Source organism: Octopus bimaculoides, chromosome 25 (genome assembly GCF_046866305.1).
Source record: "Octopus bimaculoides isolate indiv1 chromosome 25, ASM4686630v1, whole genome shotgun sequence".
Classification (NCBI taxonomy): Eukaryota; Metazoa; Mollusca; class Cephalopoda; order Octopoda; family Octopodidae; genus Octopus; species Octopus bimaculoides.
In genome coordinates this window covers 16576513-16592017 of record NC_142952.1, presented here as the reverse complement: position 1 = coordinate 16592017, position 15505 = coordinate 16576513, and the positions used below count along the sequence as shown (strand labels likewise).

The 15505-nt window shown below is 37.5% G+C and overlaps 1 protein-coding gene across 1 annotated transcript in view; it reads right to left on the bottom strand.

Annotated features, from left to right (window-relative positions):
- LOC106869830 (60S ribosomal export protein NMD3) overlaps positions 1-15505 on the bottom strand; it is a 33707-nt gene that overhangs the window by 9932 nt on the left and 8270 nt on the right. Inside the window, exons 3-9 of the mRNA XM_014915724.3 lie at positions 11951-12044; positions 11721-11801; positions 10335-10463; positions 9019-9109; positions 6948-7026; positions 5717-5813; positions 520-637 (exon numbers count right to left, since the gene is read on the bottom strand). Coding sequence (XP_014771210.1) covers positions 520-637; positions 5717-5813; positions 6948-7026; positions 9019-9109; positions 10335-10463; positions 11721-11801; positions 11951-12044 — 689 coding nt within the window. The remainder of the gene's footprint in view (positions 1-519; positions 638-5716; positions 5814-6947; positions 7027-9018; positions 9110-10334; positions 10464-11720; positions 11802-11950; positions 12045-15505) is intronic.

The following is a 15505-nucleotide window of genomic DNA, read 5'->3' as shown; positions in this document are numbered from 1 at the left end:
ACCCTTCAGGAGACATATCCTCACATTACTAGATAACACTATTAAATTAACCACTGCTTCAGATGTTGCCAGCTGAACAAATTTCTGATAATCAAGCATTAGGAAACACATTTGCCATCATAACTATCATCATGTGCCCACTTTTCTATGGAATGGACAGGTTTTCCTCAGCACTGCTTCTTGCTACTTGTTGTGGTCTCTTCAAAGATGGAGCCGTCAGCACTTCGTTACTAATCTTCTATATACACTCCTTCCAGTTCAATTGTTTCCTACTTCATTTAATTGTTATTCTTCCCAAGTCTTACAGGTTCACACCAGGGAAGTCTTCGCAGATGATTCTTTTAATGTCCATTTATTTTCAGCTCCTTTGTCACTGCAGTTGTTGTTCAGGCATGTTAACTTGCTCTTGCAAACCAATAAGGGAGATGCAGGAGGGGAGAGAGGGAAAGGAGGAGAGAGAGAGAGAAAGACAGCACCGAGAAGACCAGTTGTGGTGTAACGATGTGAAATTATCCTTACTTTGTAAAGAAATGGGATCAATGATATGAACTGCCTTAGTTACTCGGTACACAACACAAATTTGTGAAATGTTTCCAAGAGAAGCTGCCAGTTTCTTGGGAAGACATACAACATCATCCTGCAAGTAGAAAAAAACAAAAATAAAACAAATTATTTTTAAATAAATCTAAATCTAAAATATAGCAGTCATTTTACACAGCTCAGAGGAAAACATAAATGTACATCCACAAGTAAGTAAGGCGGCAAACTGACAGAATCATTACTGCTGGATAGAATGCTTTGCAGTTCTCATTCTAGTTACCTGCACTCTGAGTTCAAACTATGCCAAAGTTAGCTTTGCCCTTCATCCTCTTAAGATCAATAAATAAACCATCAGAACAGTCAATTCATTAAGTGTGTGTGTAATACTTAGCCACTTTCATTTCATGTAAATTCTTACTCAATTGGTCAAAAACTTAATGTTCAATGACAAGACCAACAGAATCCACCACTCATTGCCATAGATATGGCTGTGTGGTTAAACAGTTCACTCAGGGCTATACATTCACAAAATGGGACTGAACCCAGGACCACACTGTTGGGAAACAAGTTTCTCAGCCACACAACCATGCTCTCTCTCTCTCTGTGTGTGAGTGTGTACATAAAGTAAGCAAGAGAGATATAATTGTTTTTCTGGACAGGGCACTATGTGAATTAGTTCACTCTGAAGTATATAATAATATTTTATGTCTAGCAGTGTCTTGAACAGGTTTCATAAACACTAGCAGGAACACAAAACTAATAATTTCAATGTTATGTTATATGGACAATAATAATTCTAATTTGCACAAACCAGAAATTTTGAAGTGGGGGACAAGTCGATTACATTGACCCCAGTCCTTGACTGTTACTTATTTTATCAACCCTGAAAGGATTGGAGGCAAAGTTAACCATGACAGAATTTGAACTCAAAATATAAAGAGCAGGAAGAAAAGCCACTAAGCATTTTGTCTGAAATGCTCATGATTCTGTAGGAGCACTTCATTATAATTCTATATCTGATGTCTTAGCCTCAAAAAGTAGCAATACTCATGTTTCATACTACTAAGCCTGATATTAGGGATGAGAATTATGAAAACAATTCTTCAATTATACATAACTAGTACAAAAACTGCCCTCCGGGTTGCACATTTTGTTATTAAATATACACATAGATATGATACATAAATTTTAGAGTAAATTGACAATATGCTCATGAATTGAACAAAGACTCTGTTACAGTTTGTTCTGTAATCAGTAAAACAATCCATGATACATTTAAAAAAGATGATAATGAAAATTGGAAAAGAGATGAGACTGTCAAGGGGAAATGTTCATGAATCTTCATTTGAGTGAATTTGAAAATAGATGCTCTGCTGGAAATTAATGAATTACATTTACCAATATAGGCGCAGGAGTGGCTGTGTGGTAAGTAGCTTGCTTACCAACCACATGGTTCCGAGTTCAGTCCCACTGCGTGGCACCTTGGGCAAGTGTCTTCTACTATGGCCTCGGGTCGACCAAAGCCTTGTGAGTGGATTTGGTAGACGGAAACTGAAAGAAGCCTGTCGTATATATATATGTGTGTGTGTGTTTGTCCCCCCACCATCGCTTGACAACCGATGCTGGTGTGTTTACGCCCCCGTAACTTAGCGGTTCGGCAAAAAGAGACCGATAGAATAAGTACTAGGCTTACAAAGAATAAGTCCTGGAGTCGATTAGCTCGACTAAAGGCGGTGCCCCAGCATGGCCACAGTCAAATGACTGAAACAAGTAAAAGAGTAAAAGAGAGTATATGAAGAGTTGAGTTTTGCTATATTGTCGTTTCATTATATTCACTTATAGACATCTTAAGTATTTCTAGTGTCCCTTTCCTAGCAATTAAAAATAAACTTAAGTACATTTCAATTAAAAGAGAGTAATGAATGTCTCATATAACTGTAGAAATTTTTTGCAGACACAACAGTCAGCAAATGGACCCTTTTCATTCATCTCGGTTAATATTTTTATATTTTCTTTTCTTGATGCTCTTGATAATGCAACATACATCTGGCCATGTGTGAAGAATTGTGTTGGGAGATGATATTATTGACTAAATAATTTCAAGGTGGTGCCCCAGCATGACTGCAGTCTAACACAATTTGAAAACTTAATTCTATTAGATAGGGATTATTGTTTTAGCACTACAAAATACTTTTAAAAATAATTTACTCGTTTTGTTTTGTTTTTTTTTCACTTTATTACATTTTTTATGAAAGCAAAGAAAAGCTATTTGTTTACATATGGAATTCAGACGGAAGTTGACATTTAAAACAGAAGTGAATCTTAAGCATTGCAATTTATGTTTAATATATAATTAAACTTTATAGTTTAAAAATAATGGGAAAATACTATGAATGAAGTGCCCTCTGAAATGTAAACACAAATGGAATGAAACAAATTTCATGTAAATTGGATAAGTGGTTGTGAAGATATTAAGGGTTTTGGGGTATAAATACCCAAAACGGTGCATAATGGAATAAGTCTCTGAAATTAACTTAATCCTGAAAGGGAAGTAACTATTACCTTTCGATTAGACCAACTTGACAACAAAAAAATACGATTTTTTTCTTCAGTAAATGTTTCTATTTTCGCTTTTGTTAAACACAATATTTTAATCATTTAGAAATATTTTTAAGTGAATGTGATTTCAAAAATGTAAGTGGTTTGTACAATAAGTATTTATATTTTAGCTTTCTTTAAACAGACAATATTTCAATGTTTTTTAAAATTATTTTCAAGTGGATACCATTACAAAAATTTTTTTGGCATAAATATTTCGTAAAAGAACCATTCATAACCTCAGTGTGAAATAATTTTCTTTCCATAGGTTTTTTCCAAGTGCATTCAATGTATCTCACTGCCAAAAATTTGGCTGCTCTTTCTAGCATGCCCTGCTACCACATAACTGCTATTTGTGATAAAGGACCCAAAATACCTGTTACATAGTAGCAGGGCATGCAAGAAATAGCAGCCAAATCTTTCCTTTTCTGGGGAAAGGAGCCACTTACTCATGATTTCGATGTTACATTCATTGAAAGCATGCAAAATAACTTGGGGGGAGGGGGAAACCCATGAAACAAAACTTCGTTGCTAGGAAACTCAGACTTTCCTGGTGACCGAACAGGTCACTGGTAGTCTAGTGTCTGTGTGTGTATAGACAGACAGACAGATAGATAGATAGATAGATAGATAGAAAGATAAAGATATATGGCATAGGAACTAGAGGTTTCAGGTGTTTCAGATTGCAAGACTGTGTGAGAGAATCATGATGGAGGAGAGAGTGTATCCACATGGATGATAGTTCACTTGCAGTTAGATATTCTGCAAAGAAAGAGACTTGAAAATGTCACTATGAAAGGTTGCTAAATGTAGAGAATGCATGGGAGAAGGAGTGTCTGCCTAATGTAGAGGAAAAAGTTCTGAGAGTGTAGTTGTTAAATTAAGAACAGGCTGGGCAAAGTTTAGAGTGTTACTACCTTTGTTGGTAACAAAGGGCTTCTCTCTCAGAGTCAAAGGCAGATTGCTTGAAGCCTGTGTAAGTAAAGCTATGCTGCATAGCAGTGAAACACAGGCTATGGCTACAAAGAACATGAGAAGGTTTGAAAGAAACAAAGCCAGCATGCTCTGCAGGATGGGTAAATGATTTAAGAGAAAAATTGGATATAGGAGGCATCAGATGTAATGTGCAAGAGAGAAGACTACGCTAATATGGGCATGTGATGCATATGGATGAGGACAGCTGTATAAAGAGGTGCTGGTGTCAAACTGTGGAGGGAACATGTGGAAGGGGTAGACCCAGGAAGACACAGGACAAAATGTCTTAGCACGTGTTCTTTTATGGTACCACATAAAAGAACATGTGCTAGTGTCATGTAAATGTGCCAGTGCCATATAAAAGCATCCGTGCCAGCGACATGAGAAAAGCACCCAGCACACTCTGTAAAGTGTTTAGCATTAGGAAGGGCATCCAGCCATAGTAACCATACCTAAACAGACAAATGGAACTAAAGCAGATCTCCAGCAGGCCAGCTCCTGCCAAACCGTCCAACCAATGCCAGCGCTTGGAAAATGGATGTTAAACAATGATAATGTGTGAGAAATTATGATAAACTCAAGTTTACATCATTCCTTCCTTCCAGATGGAGGTTTCATCATTGGGATTGTTTGGAATGACAGCTTTGGACACAAGGTTCTATTGCATTGTTACAGAGATCAAATGTTGATACACATAAGGAACAAATGATACTAACTTGTGTTTATCATAATTTCTCTTACATTTGCTCTGTACATCATAACCAGTAATAGCATAGTAATAACACAGCCACTCGGCTGGAGTAGCCTGGATGATGAAAATCTACAGAGAACCCTAGTATCAACGGTACACACAGAATATATATATTGCTAGGGACAGGCGTGACTGTGTAGTTTAAAAGTTTACTTCACAACTGTATAGTTCCAAGTTCAATCTCACTACATGACATCTTGAGCAACTGTTTTTTTGTAGCCTTAAGCCATCTAAAGCCTGTTGGGTGGATTTGATAGACAGAAACTGAAAGAAGCTCACTGAAATAGTTGTAAACAAGTCTCACTGTTATACAAGCAGTGTTATACATTTTGTGTCTATGTATATCACATCATCATTTTAACAACCACTTTCTCATGCTCACATTGCTCAGGACATTGCCCTTCCTTTTGCCAACCTTCACCTGTTTCCAAGCAAAATATTTCCCGATGACCAGACAGGTTTTCCAAAAAATACTGAAAACAATGGGCACCATTTGCATAATGGTGACACTCATTTACAACAATTGTGATGTAAAGGCAAGGAGACAATAACACACACACACACATATATATAAATATAAAATAGGCTTCTCTCAGTTTCTGTCTACCAAATCCATTCACAAGGGTTTGGTCAGCCTGAAGCTATAATAGAAGACATTTGCCCAAGATACCATGCAATGGGCTTGAACCAGGAACCATGTGATTGAGAAGCAAACTTCTTACGACACACCCACACAAATATAATCAGACAAAGGGAAAACATTTACAGCTTTGATAACTAAAATCAGTTCAATTTTTCTCCATTTTTCTGTTTTTAAATGATTATTTTAAAAAACAAACAAATAGATCTCACCTTACACACAGGGACAATCTCCACTGAGAACGCCCATTTATAGTTGGCAATGTTGCTGTGAATGTCCATAGAGAGAAGTTCCTGAGCTATCTGATACCTAGAGAAACACAAACCAAAATTAGCAGAGAATATATGGCTTCCAAAATGTTGTGTGTATTTTCACTGTTCCCTAAAAGACAATTAACAAAGGAATTGAAAGCTAAGAAAATGCTGAGGATAACCCTTGCTCATCCAACTACCAATTGCAAACTGCATTACTGTGTACATTAACATATATCTTCAATAATTCAAACTGAATATTAAACTACAACAAATGAAGAAAAGCTTTGTTTGAAATATCAGTATTCTCATCTCTGATGCATAAAAAAAATAAATTTTCTTCATTGTTTTTTCTTTTACATAGGGGTACTGTATTATATATAAATATAATACAGTACCCCTATGTTTTGAAGCTGTTCAACTGCCAAATATCCCATTAAGATACCTGAGGTAACTGATAACATTAAATACAGGAGTGAAGTGGAGTGAAATAGTAATCCAATAGAAAGTAAAAATTTCAGAGCAAAAACAGTATGAAATTTTATGTAACAAGCAGTAAAAAAAATGTGAGTACATACAACAAATAAAGATTTACAATGTTAGTGGTGAAAAAGGGGAAAAAAAGAACAAACTACGCTAAATATTAACTTTCTATAAATATCCAGTAAACTTGGTTATTTCCTATTGATTGTAAACAATCTTGCTGAGTGATTCATGCTGCATATCTGATATTTACAAGGGCTTTACTTTTTCATATTACTTGGTTGATAATTCTTAATTTTTAATGTTTTCTATGTAGTATACACATATAATTTTTATAGAAGTGGAGAGAGGAAATGTTTATTCAAATTAGCTTTTATAAGTAAAAGTGTGCACAAAATGTTACAAATGGCAATTAAATATATGAACTAAGAAAACAGCTTTCTAAGCAATGGCACAATCACCATACATCCTGGGACAAGAGGGCAGCAAAATAATATTTTTCCTGCACTCAGGACTGTGATCAAAAACCCTTTTTCTCACACTAATTAGAGTATGACAACATTCTGACTATCAGAAGCTATCTCAATGGTTAGAGCTTAAAAAGATGAACTAACAACATAAAACAGAGTCACACTGAAGACACAAAGAGAAGGCATGACAAATAAAAGAAAATCATTGTTAAGGGATGTGAAAATACTACTCAACTCACTTGCATGGTACCACTAACAGGAGAAAGTCCACAAGTTTCCTGGCATCGTTTTTCGAAGCATAATAAAAATCCAAACCACCTATATGAAAAATAATATAATCATCATTTAATGTTTGTTCTCTGTGCTGGTTCAACAGGATCCAATCCAAAATTTGGAGGACTGAATCATGGACTAATTTTTGGCAATGGTTTGTAATGCCAACCACTTTGCAGTGTACTGGATGTTTTTTTTCATAGCGCCACCACTAGTGAGGAAACCTTGGAACACGAAGACAAAAAGGTCTAAAGGAGAACAGGGAATTGGGAGAGGGAGAGAGCAATGATTTCAGGCAAGGTGATGAGAGAGAGGTTGAAGTACGATAGAAGGAACAGATTGAGGGAGTAAGAAAGTAGTTGCTATTGTGGGAAGGAATATGGAAGGAAGAGGGGAAGGAATATGGAAGGAATATGGAAGGAAGAGGGGAAGGAATATGGAAGGAAGAGGGGAAGGAATATGGAAGGAAGAGGGGAAGGAATATGGAACGAAGAGGGGAAGGAATATGGAAGGAAGAGGGGAAGGAATATGGAACGAAGAGGGGAAGGAATATGGAAGGAAGAGGGGAAGGAATATGGAAGGAAGAGGGGAAGGAATATGGAAGGAAGAGGGGAAGGAATATGGATGGAAGAGGGGAAGGAATATGGAAGGAAGAGGGGAAGGAATATGGAAGGAAGAGGGGAAGGAATATGGAAGGAAGAGGGGAAGGAATTTGTGCAGTGGTCAATAACAAAGAGAGGGAGTGGTAAGGATGATGAGATGGGTGAAGTTGAGCAGGATACATGGCATCAATATCCCTTGTTGTGATGCATTATTTTGTAAAAAAAAAAAAAACTAGCACTGCTTAGTGGAAAGTAGTAATTCAAAGAAAATCATCATCAAATGTCAAGCTGTCATAATTCTTAAGAAGCCATACTCAAAATAGTAGGTCATATAATAAGTGCCCAATAAATTCTCATGTGTAATTCTATTGCATTAAATATATTGGCATTAAAGTAATTGTCAATAAACTCATTGCCCTGTGTTTTATCTGCAGAGTAATTAAGTTGCAAAGTTCCAAAGAGCAAAAAATATAATTAAATTTACTCAATATATACATAAAAAAAGAAGAAAAAAATCTAGTGTACAGAAAGTGTGATAAGCCATGGAGCTGAATGAGTAAATCATCATCATCATCATTGTTTAACGTCCGCTTTCCATGCTAGCATGGGTTGGACGATTTGACTGAGGACTGGTGCAACCGGATGGCTACACCAGGCTCCAATCTAATTTGGCAGAGTTTCTACAGCTGGATGCCCTTCCTAACGCCAACCACTCAGAGAGTGTAGTGGGTGCTTTTACGTGTCACCCGCACGAAAACGGCCACGCTCGAAATGGTGTCTTTTATGTGCCACCCGCACAAGAGCCAGTCCAGGGGCACTGGCAACGATCTCGCTCGAAAACCCTACAAGGCCAGTCAGGCGGTACTGGCAACGGTCACGCTCAGGATGGTACATCTTATGTGCCACCCGCACAAGAGCCAGTCCAGGGGCACTGGCAACGATCTCGCTCAAAAACCCTACAAGGCCAGTCAGGCGGTACTGGCAACGGTCACGCTCAGGATAGTACATCTTATGTGCCACCCGCACAAGAGCCAGTCCAGGGGCACTGGCAAAGTAAAATATGTGAAAACTGGAAAGAAATGAAGTGAGCACGATCTACTGGGTGAGTAATGTCAGCAAGCGTGAACAGTGCAGAGAGAAACTGGGCTGTGAAGGCTTTCATTGTAGAGTTCAAGACGATTGCAATAGTATGTGATGCATGTGAAGAATGACAGTTAATGAAAAATTGCTAAAGGATGGAGGTAGGAAAAGCATGTGGAAGGAGAAAACTGAAATGGGCAGACATGGCTGATTTCAAGAGCCTCACAAAAGATGATAAAAGGACCACAGAATGGAGGGAGAGAGAAAGAGATAGACACCATGTTGAAAAGTGAGCTGTTCAACTGATTCCAGCATGGAAAAAGTAAAGTTAAAGATGATGCTCAACTATACATACCATGCATAGGTTTAATGTTTACAGTGTTCTGGTACATATTATGCTTCAACAGAAGTTGCTCCAAGTAATAGAATGTTTTCTTGTGTTGTGTCTGCAAAGAAACGAGAAATCTATTACAGCATTTCATTAAGCTAGTCAGCAACAATCAAAACAGCTGGAATTAGTAAAACAGTTGCAACAGATTTTCATTGTTCAGTACCTGCTCTAACATCAATCCAAATCTTACCCAAATCAGATTAAACCATTCATAACTATGTTTCTTGTGAACAGATTGATTGTGTGATTCAGTTAATTTTGAAATATTAAAATTTTGAAGCATCAAAATACTTATTAAAATATCTGTAACTTTATATAGATTAGTATATGATGCTGGTGTTAACCAACTGAAATCTCATGACATTATTCATGTTATGAAATTTTAATATAAATATGAATACTTTATTATAGGCAGTTTCAGATGGGTTAACATAGGTATTTTTACTCAGAAGTAAACTGACACTTTGTTGGCTTCAAAGATGAATGTTCCAGTTGATCCAATCAACGGAACAGCCTGCTTGTGAAATTAACGTGAAAGAGGCTGAGCAATGCCCAGAGATGTAGTTCTGAGACAGATTCAGCATGACACAAAATGTGACATGGCTGGCCCTTTGAATTACAGGAACTACTCATTTCTGCCAGCTGAGTGGACTGGAGCAATGAGAAATAATAAAGTGTCTTGCTCAAGAACATAACACACGAATAAGTAACAAGCCTTTACATCTGATAATAAGTTTTGAGTGTTAGATGTTGCATTATGAAGTAAAGTGCTATAAGAGTACTAAGTTATGAGATTGTGTCAAATGTTTTAATTACATCAGCAGTTCTATGTTCATCTCAATGGTCCAGTTCCTTTAACAGCACTAAAAGGTAAGCAGCCACAGCAATGTATAACAAACAAATGCTTTTTTAGCTTGTAGTACTGAGTTCCAATCTTACTATGGGCTAAGGATAGACATGGGTACTAAAAGGAGTATTACATATCATCAAAGGAGCAACTCCATAGTTACTAAAACTGTTAGGAATAGTCAAATTACCATCAAATTACACATTAAATAAAGGATGCATTAGACACAATAATCTAAAGTGTACAAAAAGATAGGACGATCAAGGTTAGAACAGCTTCGATCATAGGCCTTCTTATCAGGGATGAACTGGAATTGAACATCTCATGATTTTATTATTAAAAGTGATGACCAAGTAATTGTCTTGCAGAAAAATTATCGAGGGGAGGGGGAAAGAAAGAGAGAGTGAAACAGAAGAAGAGAGGAATAACTAACCTTTTGTCTGATTTGAACCACAGCCCTCCAAAAGTCTTTAGCCTCAACACGGTGACAATCAGAACACATCTGGTTGTGAACAGTAAACTCTACTATAAATACTTGCTGTAACACAGCTCCATTAATAATCTGAATTTAAAAAAATGGAAACCATTAATTTATTATCATCTTCATTTTCATCAGTTAAACATTTTTCAGTAGGTCGATAAATTTATAACCATACAAATATACACTGAAAAGAGATGAAAATTTGTAACTGCAATGATTATTAGATGAAAATCATTTTAATGTCCACTTTTCCATGCTTAAATAGATCAGACAGAATACCACTTATATAACAGCAGACACTTGTTTTATAACAATCATACAATGTCAAAACAAGGAGGCACACACACACATACATGACAGGCTTCTTTGAGTTTCCATCCATCAAATCCATTCAGTTTTGACTGGGTACAGAATATTGTCGTAGTTCTGTAATAAATTTTTTTGACCAGAAATGAAGGACTCAACCAGTTATACCGGCCATACCAAGCCAAAATATATAAGTTTGTTTTATGTTCAAATCAGCCTGATCCAGCTTCTCACACCAACCCTACAATGTCATTCTTAAACTAAACAATCACATCATTGGAATCTCAAAGCTGTGAGTTAATGCATGATTAATTCAAAACAATGTGAATAAATAAGCAAAACATTTGCCCGAATAATCTGAATGCTAAACGGTTAGAGATTTTGGTAAAGTCAAGATGGATAACATCTAATCATGAGCTGCGACCTGTGATTTGGGTGATGCCTTCAGCAAATTCAATGACTCGGCCACAGAAGCTGGATTTAGGGATAAATCCAAATAGTGAGGGTTGAATAAGGCTAAGAGATTCCCAGAGTATTTCTCTGAGAGAGTTCCATCAACAGGACAATACAGTTCATGATACTGACTGGACAGTAACTGATATGTGATGTGCAGCTGTCCTTTTTCAACTGGAGAATATCATAAACATCATCATTATAACATCCACTTTTCATTACTTATATAAGCCAACTAATGCTTTGTAAGTGAATTTGGTACATGGAAACTGTGTGAATGTTGTGTATGCAAGTGTATATGTATATATTTACATGTACTTACAAATACATATGTATATACATGCATGTGTGTACACCACATTCTTATGCTTGTATCTTGCTCCCACCACATGACAACCAGTGCTACTTTGTTTATGTCCCCATAAGATAGCAGCTTGGTAAAAAGAAATTGACAGAATAAGTACCAGCCTTTTAAAAACATAGTGCTACAGTCTACTTGTACAACTAAACCCTTCAAGGTGGTGCCACAACATGGCTGCAGTCCCAATCCCTGAACAGAATAAAAGAATATGTCCTCACTTCTTTCTGTATAGTTAACTTCAGCTTGATCCGTTGGGAGTGTGGCTCTGTCCAGATAAAGCCAGCATCAATTAAATTAACCTAGAAATGAGAAGAATTAAGACCTCTTTTAGTAAAAAAGATGTAGCTCTAAACTTGCTGAAATAAATCCAAAATACAAAACAATACAACAATCACCTCCATCCTGTACATAAAACTCAAACACCTTTTTTTTTTTTTTCCAGCTTTACCTTATTAAGGCCTTTTAGTTTTTTCAAACAGATTTTCAACAGTTGCTTCGATTCCAACTGTGCAGATACCCAAGTGGCAGGTGGTTGCAGATATCTGCGAAGAAAGAGACAAGAAACTCAATCCATAAAGTTTGTATCAGAATTACCTATAAGTAAAAAAGAATCCAAAGTATTAAAGAAATTGACAACAGAGTTGCCATTATTTATTCTATTAATCAGAATTCACATATTTAGAATAGATACAAGAGTTTGTATAATAACTTCTTATATATATATATGTTGCATAATTTCTCGCTTACGGAATTCAATTATAAGTGGCCTATACTCCGCGTTGGAGGGTTAAAGGCAAGAAAGAAAGAATATATATATATATATATATATATATATATATATATAATCAAATGATTAATAACATACGATAGATAATTATCCGTTATAGCCTGTTATTATTTATTTGATTATAATACACCAAGGGGATTTACAACTTATTGGACACCCTAGAGTATACAAACAAACGTACAATTCAACATAACGCATGCTCTGGACCAGCCCCTAGGTGCTAAATACTCATAGGGTTGGTTATCTTTGTGTACACAACCGGAATATCCTATTTGATACTTAGCCCAAGGCTGGAACCACAGGTTTATCCAAACCTACCTAATGCATATCTTTTCAAGTACCTGATTCTATCTGTTCTATATTTAAGAGATGAGGAATTATTTACATTATTTACATTTGACGGATATTTGTCCTCATCTTGTTTGTTAACACGTTTCGGCTGATATACTCTCCAGCCTTCATCAGGTGTCTTGGGGAAATTTTGAACCTGGGTTCTCGTTCCTAACGATGTTACTATTATTATATTATTATTATTATTATTACTATTATTAATCAGGTCGCTGCCGTGAATCGAACTCGGAATCTTGGGGTTAGTAGCCCGCGCTCTTAACCACTACGCCATATGCCCGTGGGATATGAAGACAAGGAAAGCCCCTGGCCCATCAGGAATCAATGCAGAGATGCTTAAAATATCTGGCGGTGTAGGCTATAATCTAGTCACCTGTATAGTCAATCAGGTGATACAAAAAGGAGTCATACCCAATGACTGGTGGAGCAGCACCATAGTCAACTGCTACAAAAGTAAAGGTGACACATTAGATGGGAATAATTACAGAGGTATCAAGTTGTTGGATCAGTTGATGAAAGTCACGGAGTAGGTCATAGCCCAACTAATTAGGGAGAGAGTTAGTTTAGACGAGATGCAGTTCGGGTTTGTGCCAGGGGGAAGCACCACTGATGTTATATTTCTGGTAAGACAGCTGCAGGAGAAATTCCTAACCAAAGATAAACCTCTGCACTTGGCTTTCATTGACATGGAGAAAGCCTTTGACAGGATCCCCCGATCTCTTATCTGGCGGTCAATGCAGAAACTAGGGAAAGATGAGAGGTTAGTGAGAGCTGTACAAGCCATGTACAGGAATGCTGTCACTAAGGTGAGGGTTGGCAACAAGTATAGTGAAGAATTTTGGATAGAAGTAGGAGTCCACCAAGGATCATTTTTCAGTTCCTTCTTATTCATCATAGTTCTCCAAGTAATAACAGAAGAATTCAAAATAGGATGCCCCTGGGAGCTCCTCTATGCTGATGACCTTGCTCTAATAGCTGAGTCACTATCAGACTAAAGGAGAAGTTTCAGATGTGGAAGCAAGGTCTAGAATTGAAAGGCCTTAGAGTCAATCTAGCAAAAACCAAAGTTTTAGTAAGTAGGAAGGCAGACAAACCACAAATCCCTTCAGGCAGATGGTCCTCCTCGATCTGTAGGAAAGGCGTAGGTAGAAACTCCATAAGATGTACCTGGTGTAAGCTATAGACACATAAGGGGTGCAGCAATATCAAAGGAAGGCTAACTAGGAAAATAGTTTTTGTGTGTACAGAGGCAATAAGCACTGAAAATGTGCAGAAAACAACTTCCATCACATGCCAGGGGAGAAAACTAAAAGTAGTTGATAGCTTCCAAGTCAGTAGCAGGGGTGGATACTCTGAAAGCATAGCTGCTAGAATAAGAATTGTCTGGGAAACGTTCAGAGAGCTCCTACTTCTGCTGGTAACAACGGGCCTCTCATTCAGAGTGAAAAGTATGAGGAATGTGTGCGAACAGCCATGCTACACGACAGTGAAACATGGGCTAAGACTGCTGAGGACATATGTAGGTTAGAAAGAAATGAAGCTAGTCTGCTCTGCTGGATGTGTAATGCCAGTGTACATACACGACAGTGTAAGCGCCCTGAGAGAAAAGTTGAACATAAGAAGCAGCAGATGTAGTGTGCAAGAGAGATAACTGTGCTGATAGGGTCTTGTGCTATGTATGGATGAGGACAGCTGTGTGAAGAAGTGTCACACACTAACAGTGGGGGGGGGGGGGGGCACCTGTGGAAGAGGTAGACTCAGGAAGACCTGGGATGAGGCTGTGAAGCATGACCTTTAAACATTGGGTCTCACAGATGACCAAAACCTTTGGAGATATGTTGTGCTTGAGAAGACCTAGCAAGCCGAGTAAGAGTGTAGCTGGGGCCTATGCTAGTGTCACATAACCCAGCCCATTTAAGAGTTTCCTTCACTTGTTGGGCAATATGCTATGCTTGAGAAGACCTGTTGAGTCAAGTGAAATCGTTGTCATGGCCAATGCCAGTACTGCCTGACTGGCACCTGTGCCGGTGGCACATAAAAAGCACCATTCAAGCCTGGTCGATGCCAGTGGCACATAAAAAGTACCCACTAGATTCTTGGAGAGGTTGGTGTTAGTAGGGCATCCAGCTGTAGAAACCTTGCCAGATCAGATTGGAGCCTGGTGCAGCCTCCCAGCTTGCCAGTCCTCAGTCAAACCATCCAGCCCATACCAGCATGGAAAGTGGACATAAAACAATGATGATGATGATGATGACGACTGTATTCTACTTTTCTGGGATTTCATTGCCCATATTAAGGGCTATGCATTATGCACGTGTATTATACAGAAATAAATAAGGTATCAATCTCAAACAGCCATAAATATGGCCTAACACACTAGTTTTTGAATGATCAAAATTTTTGACTGACTAAAATAACAAGTGAAAGGGAAGGATGCAAGTGGTCATATGCTTTTGTTGTATTAAAAGTACAAAATGGCAGCTCACCAACTGCTGTGGCCTGTGAGCTAGAGAAACTAAAATGTCTGTATTAAGCAACAAGGCCCTCAATTTTGAAGTTTGGTGGGAAGCAATACCACCAACCCCTTTTCTCTCAAGTACCAGTCAAGTACTGAGAATAAGGGTATGAACTAACCCTTTCCCTTCAAATTTGTTGGCTTTGTGCCTAAAACAGAAACTTAAAGATCTTTATATTCTGCCTTACATAGTGTTACACCATGCTACAGAGTAGTGCAACATTGTTGTAAGTTAAATAATACATCTAAAATAAAAAAACAAAGCATTCAATAAAACCATATTAAAGTGGGACACATTAGTGTCAGTATATTAAACTAGGTTATAATACAGTATTGTACTATATTAAACATGG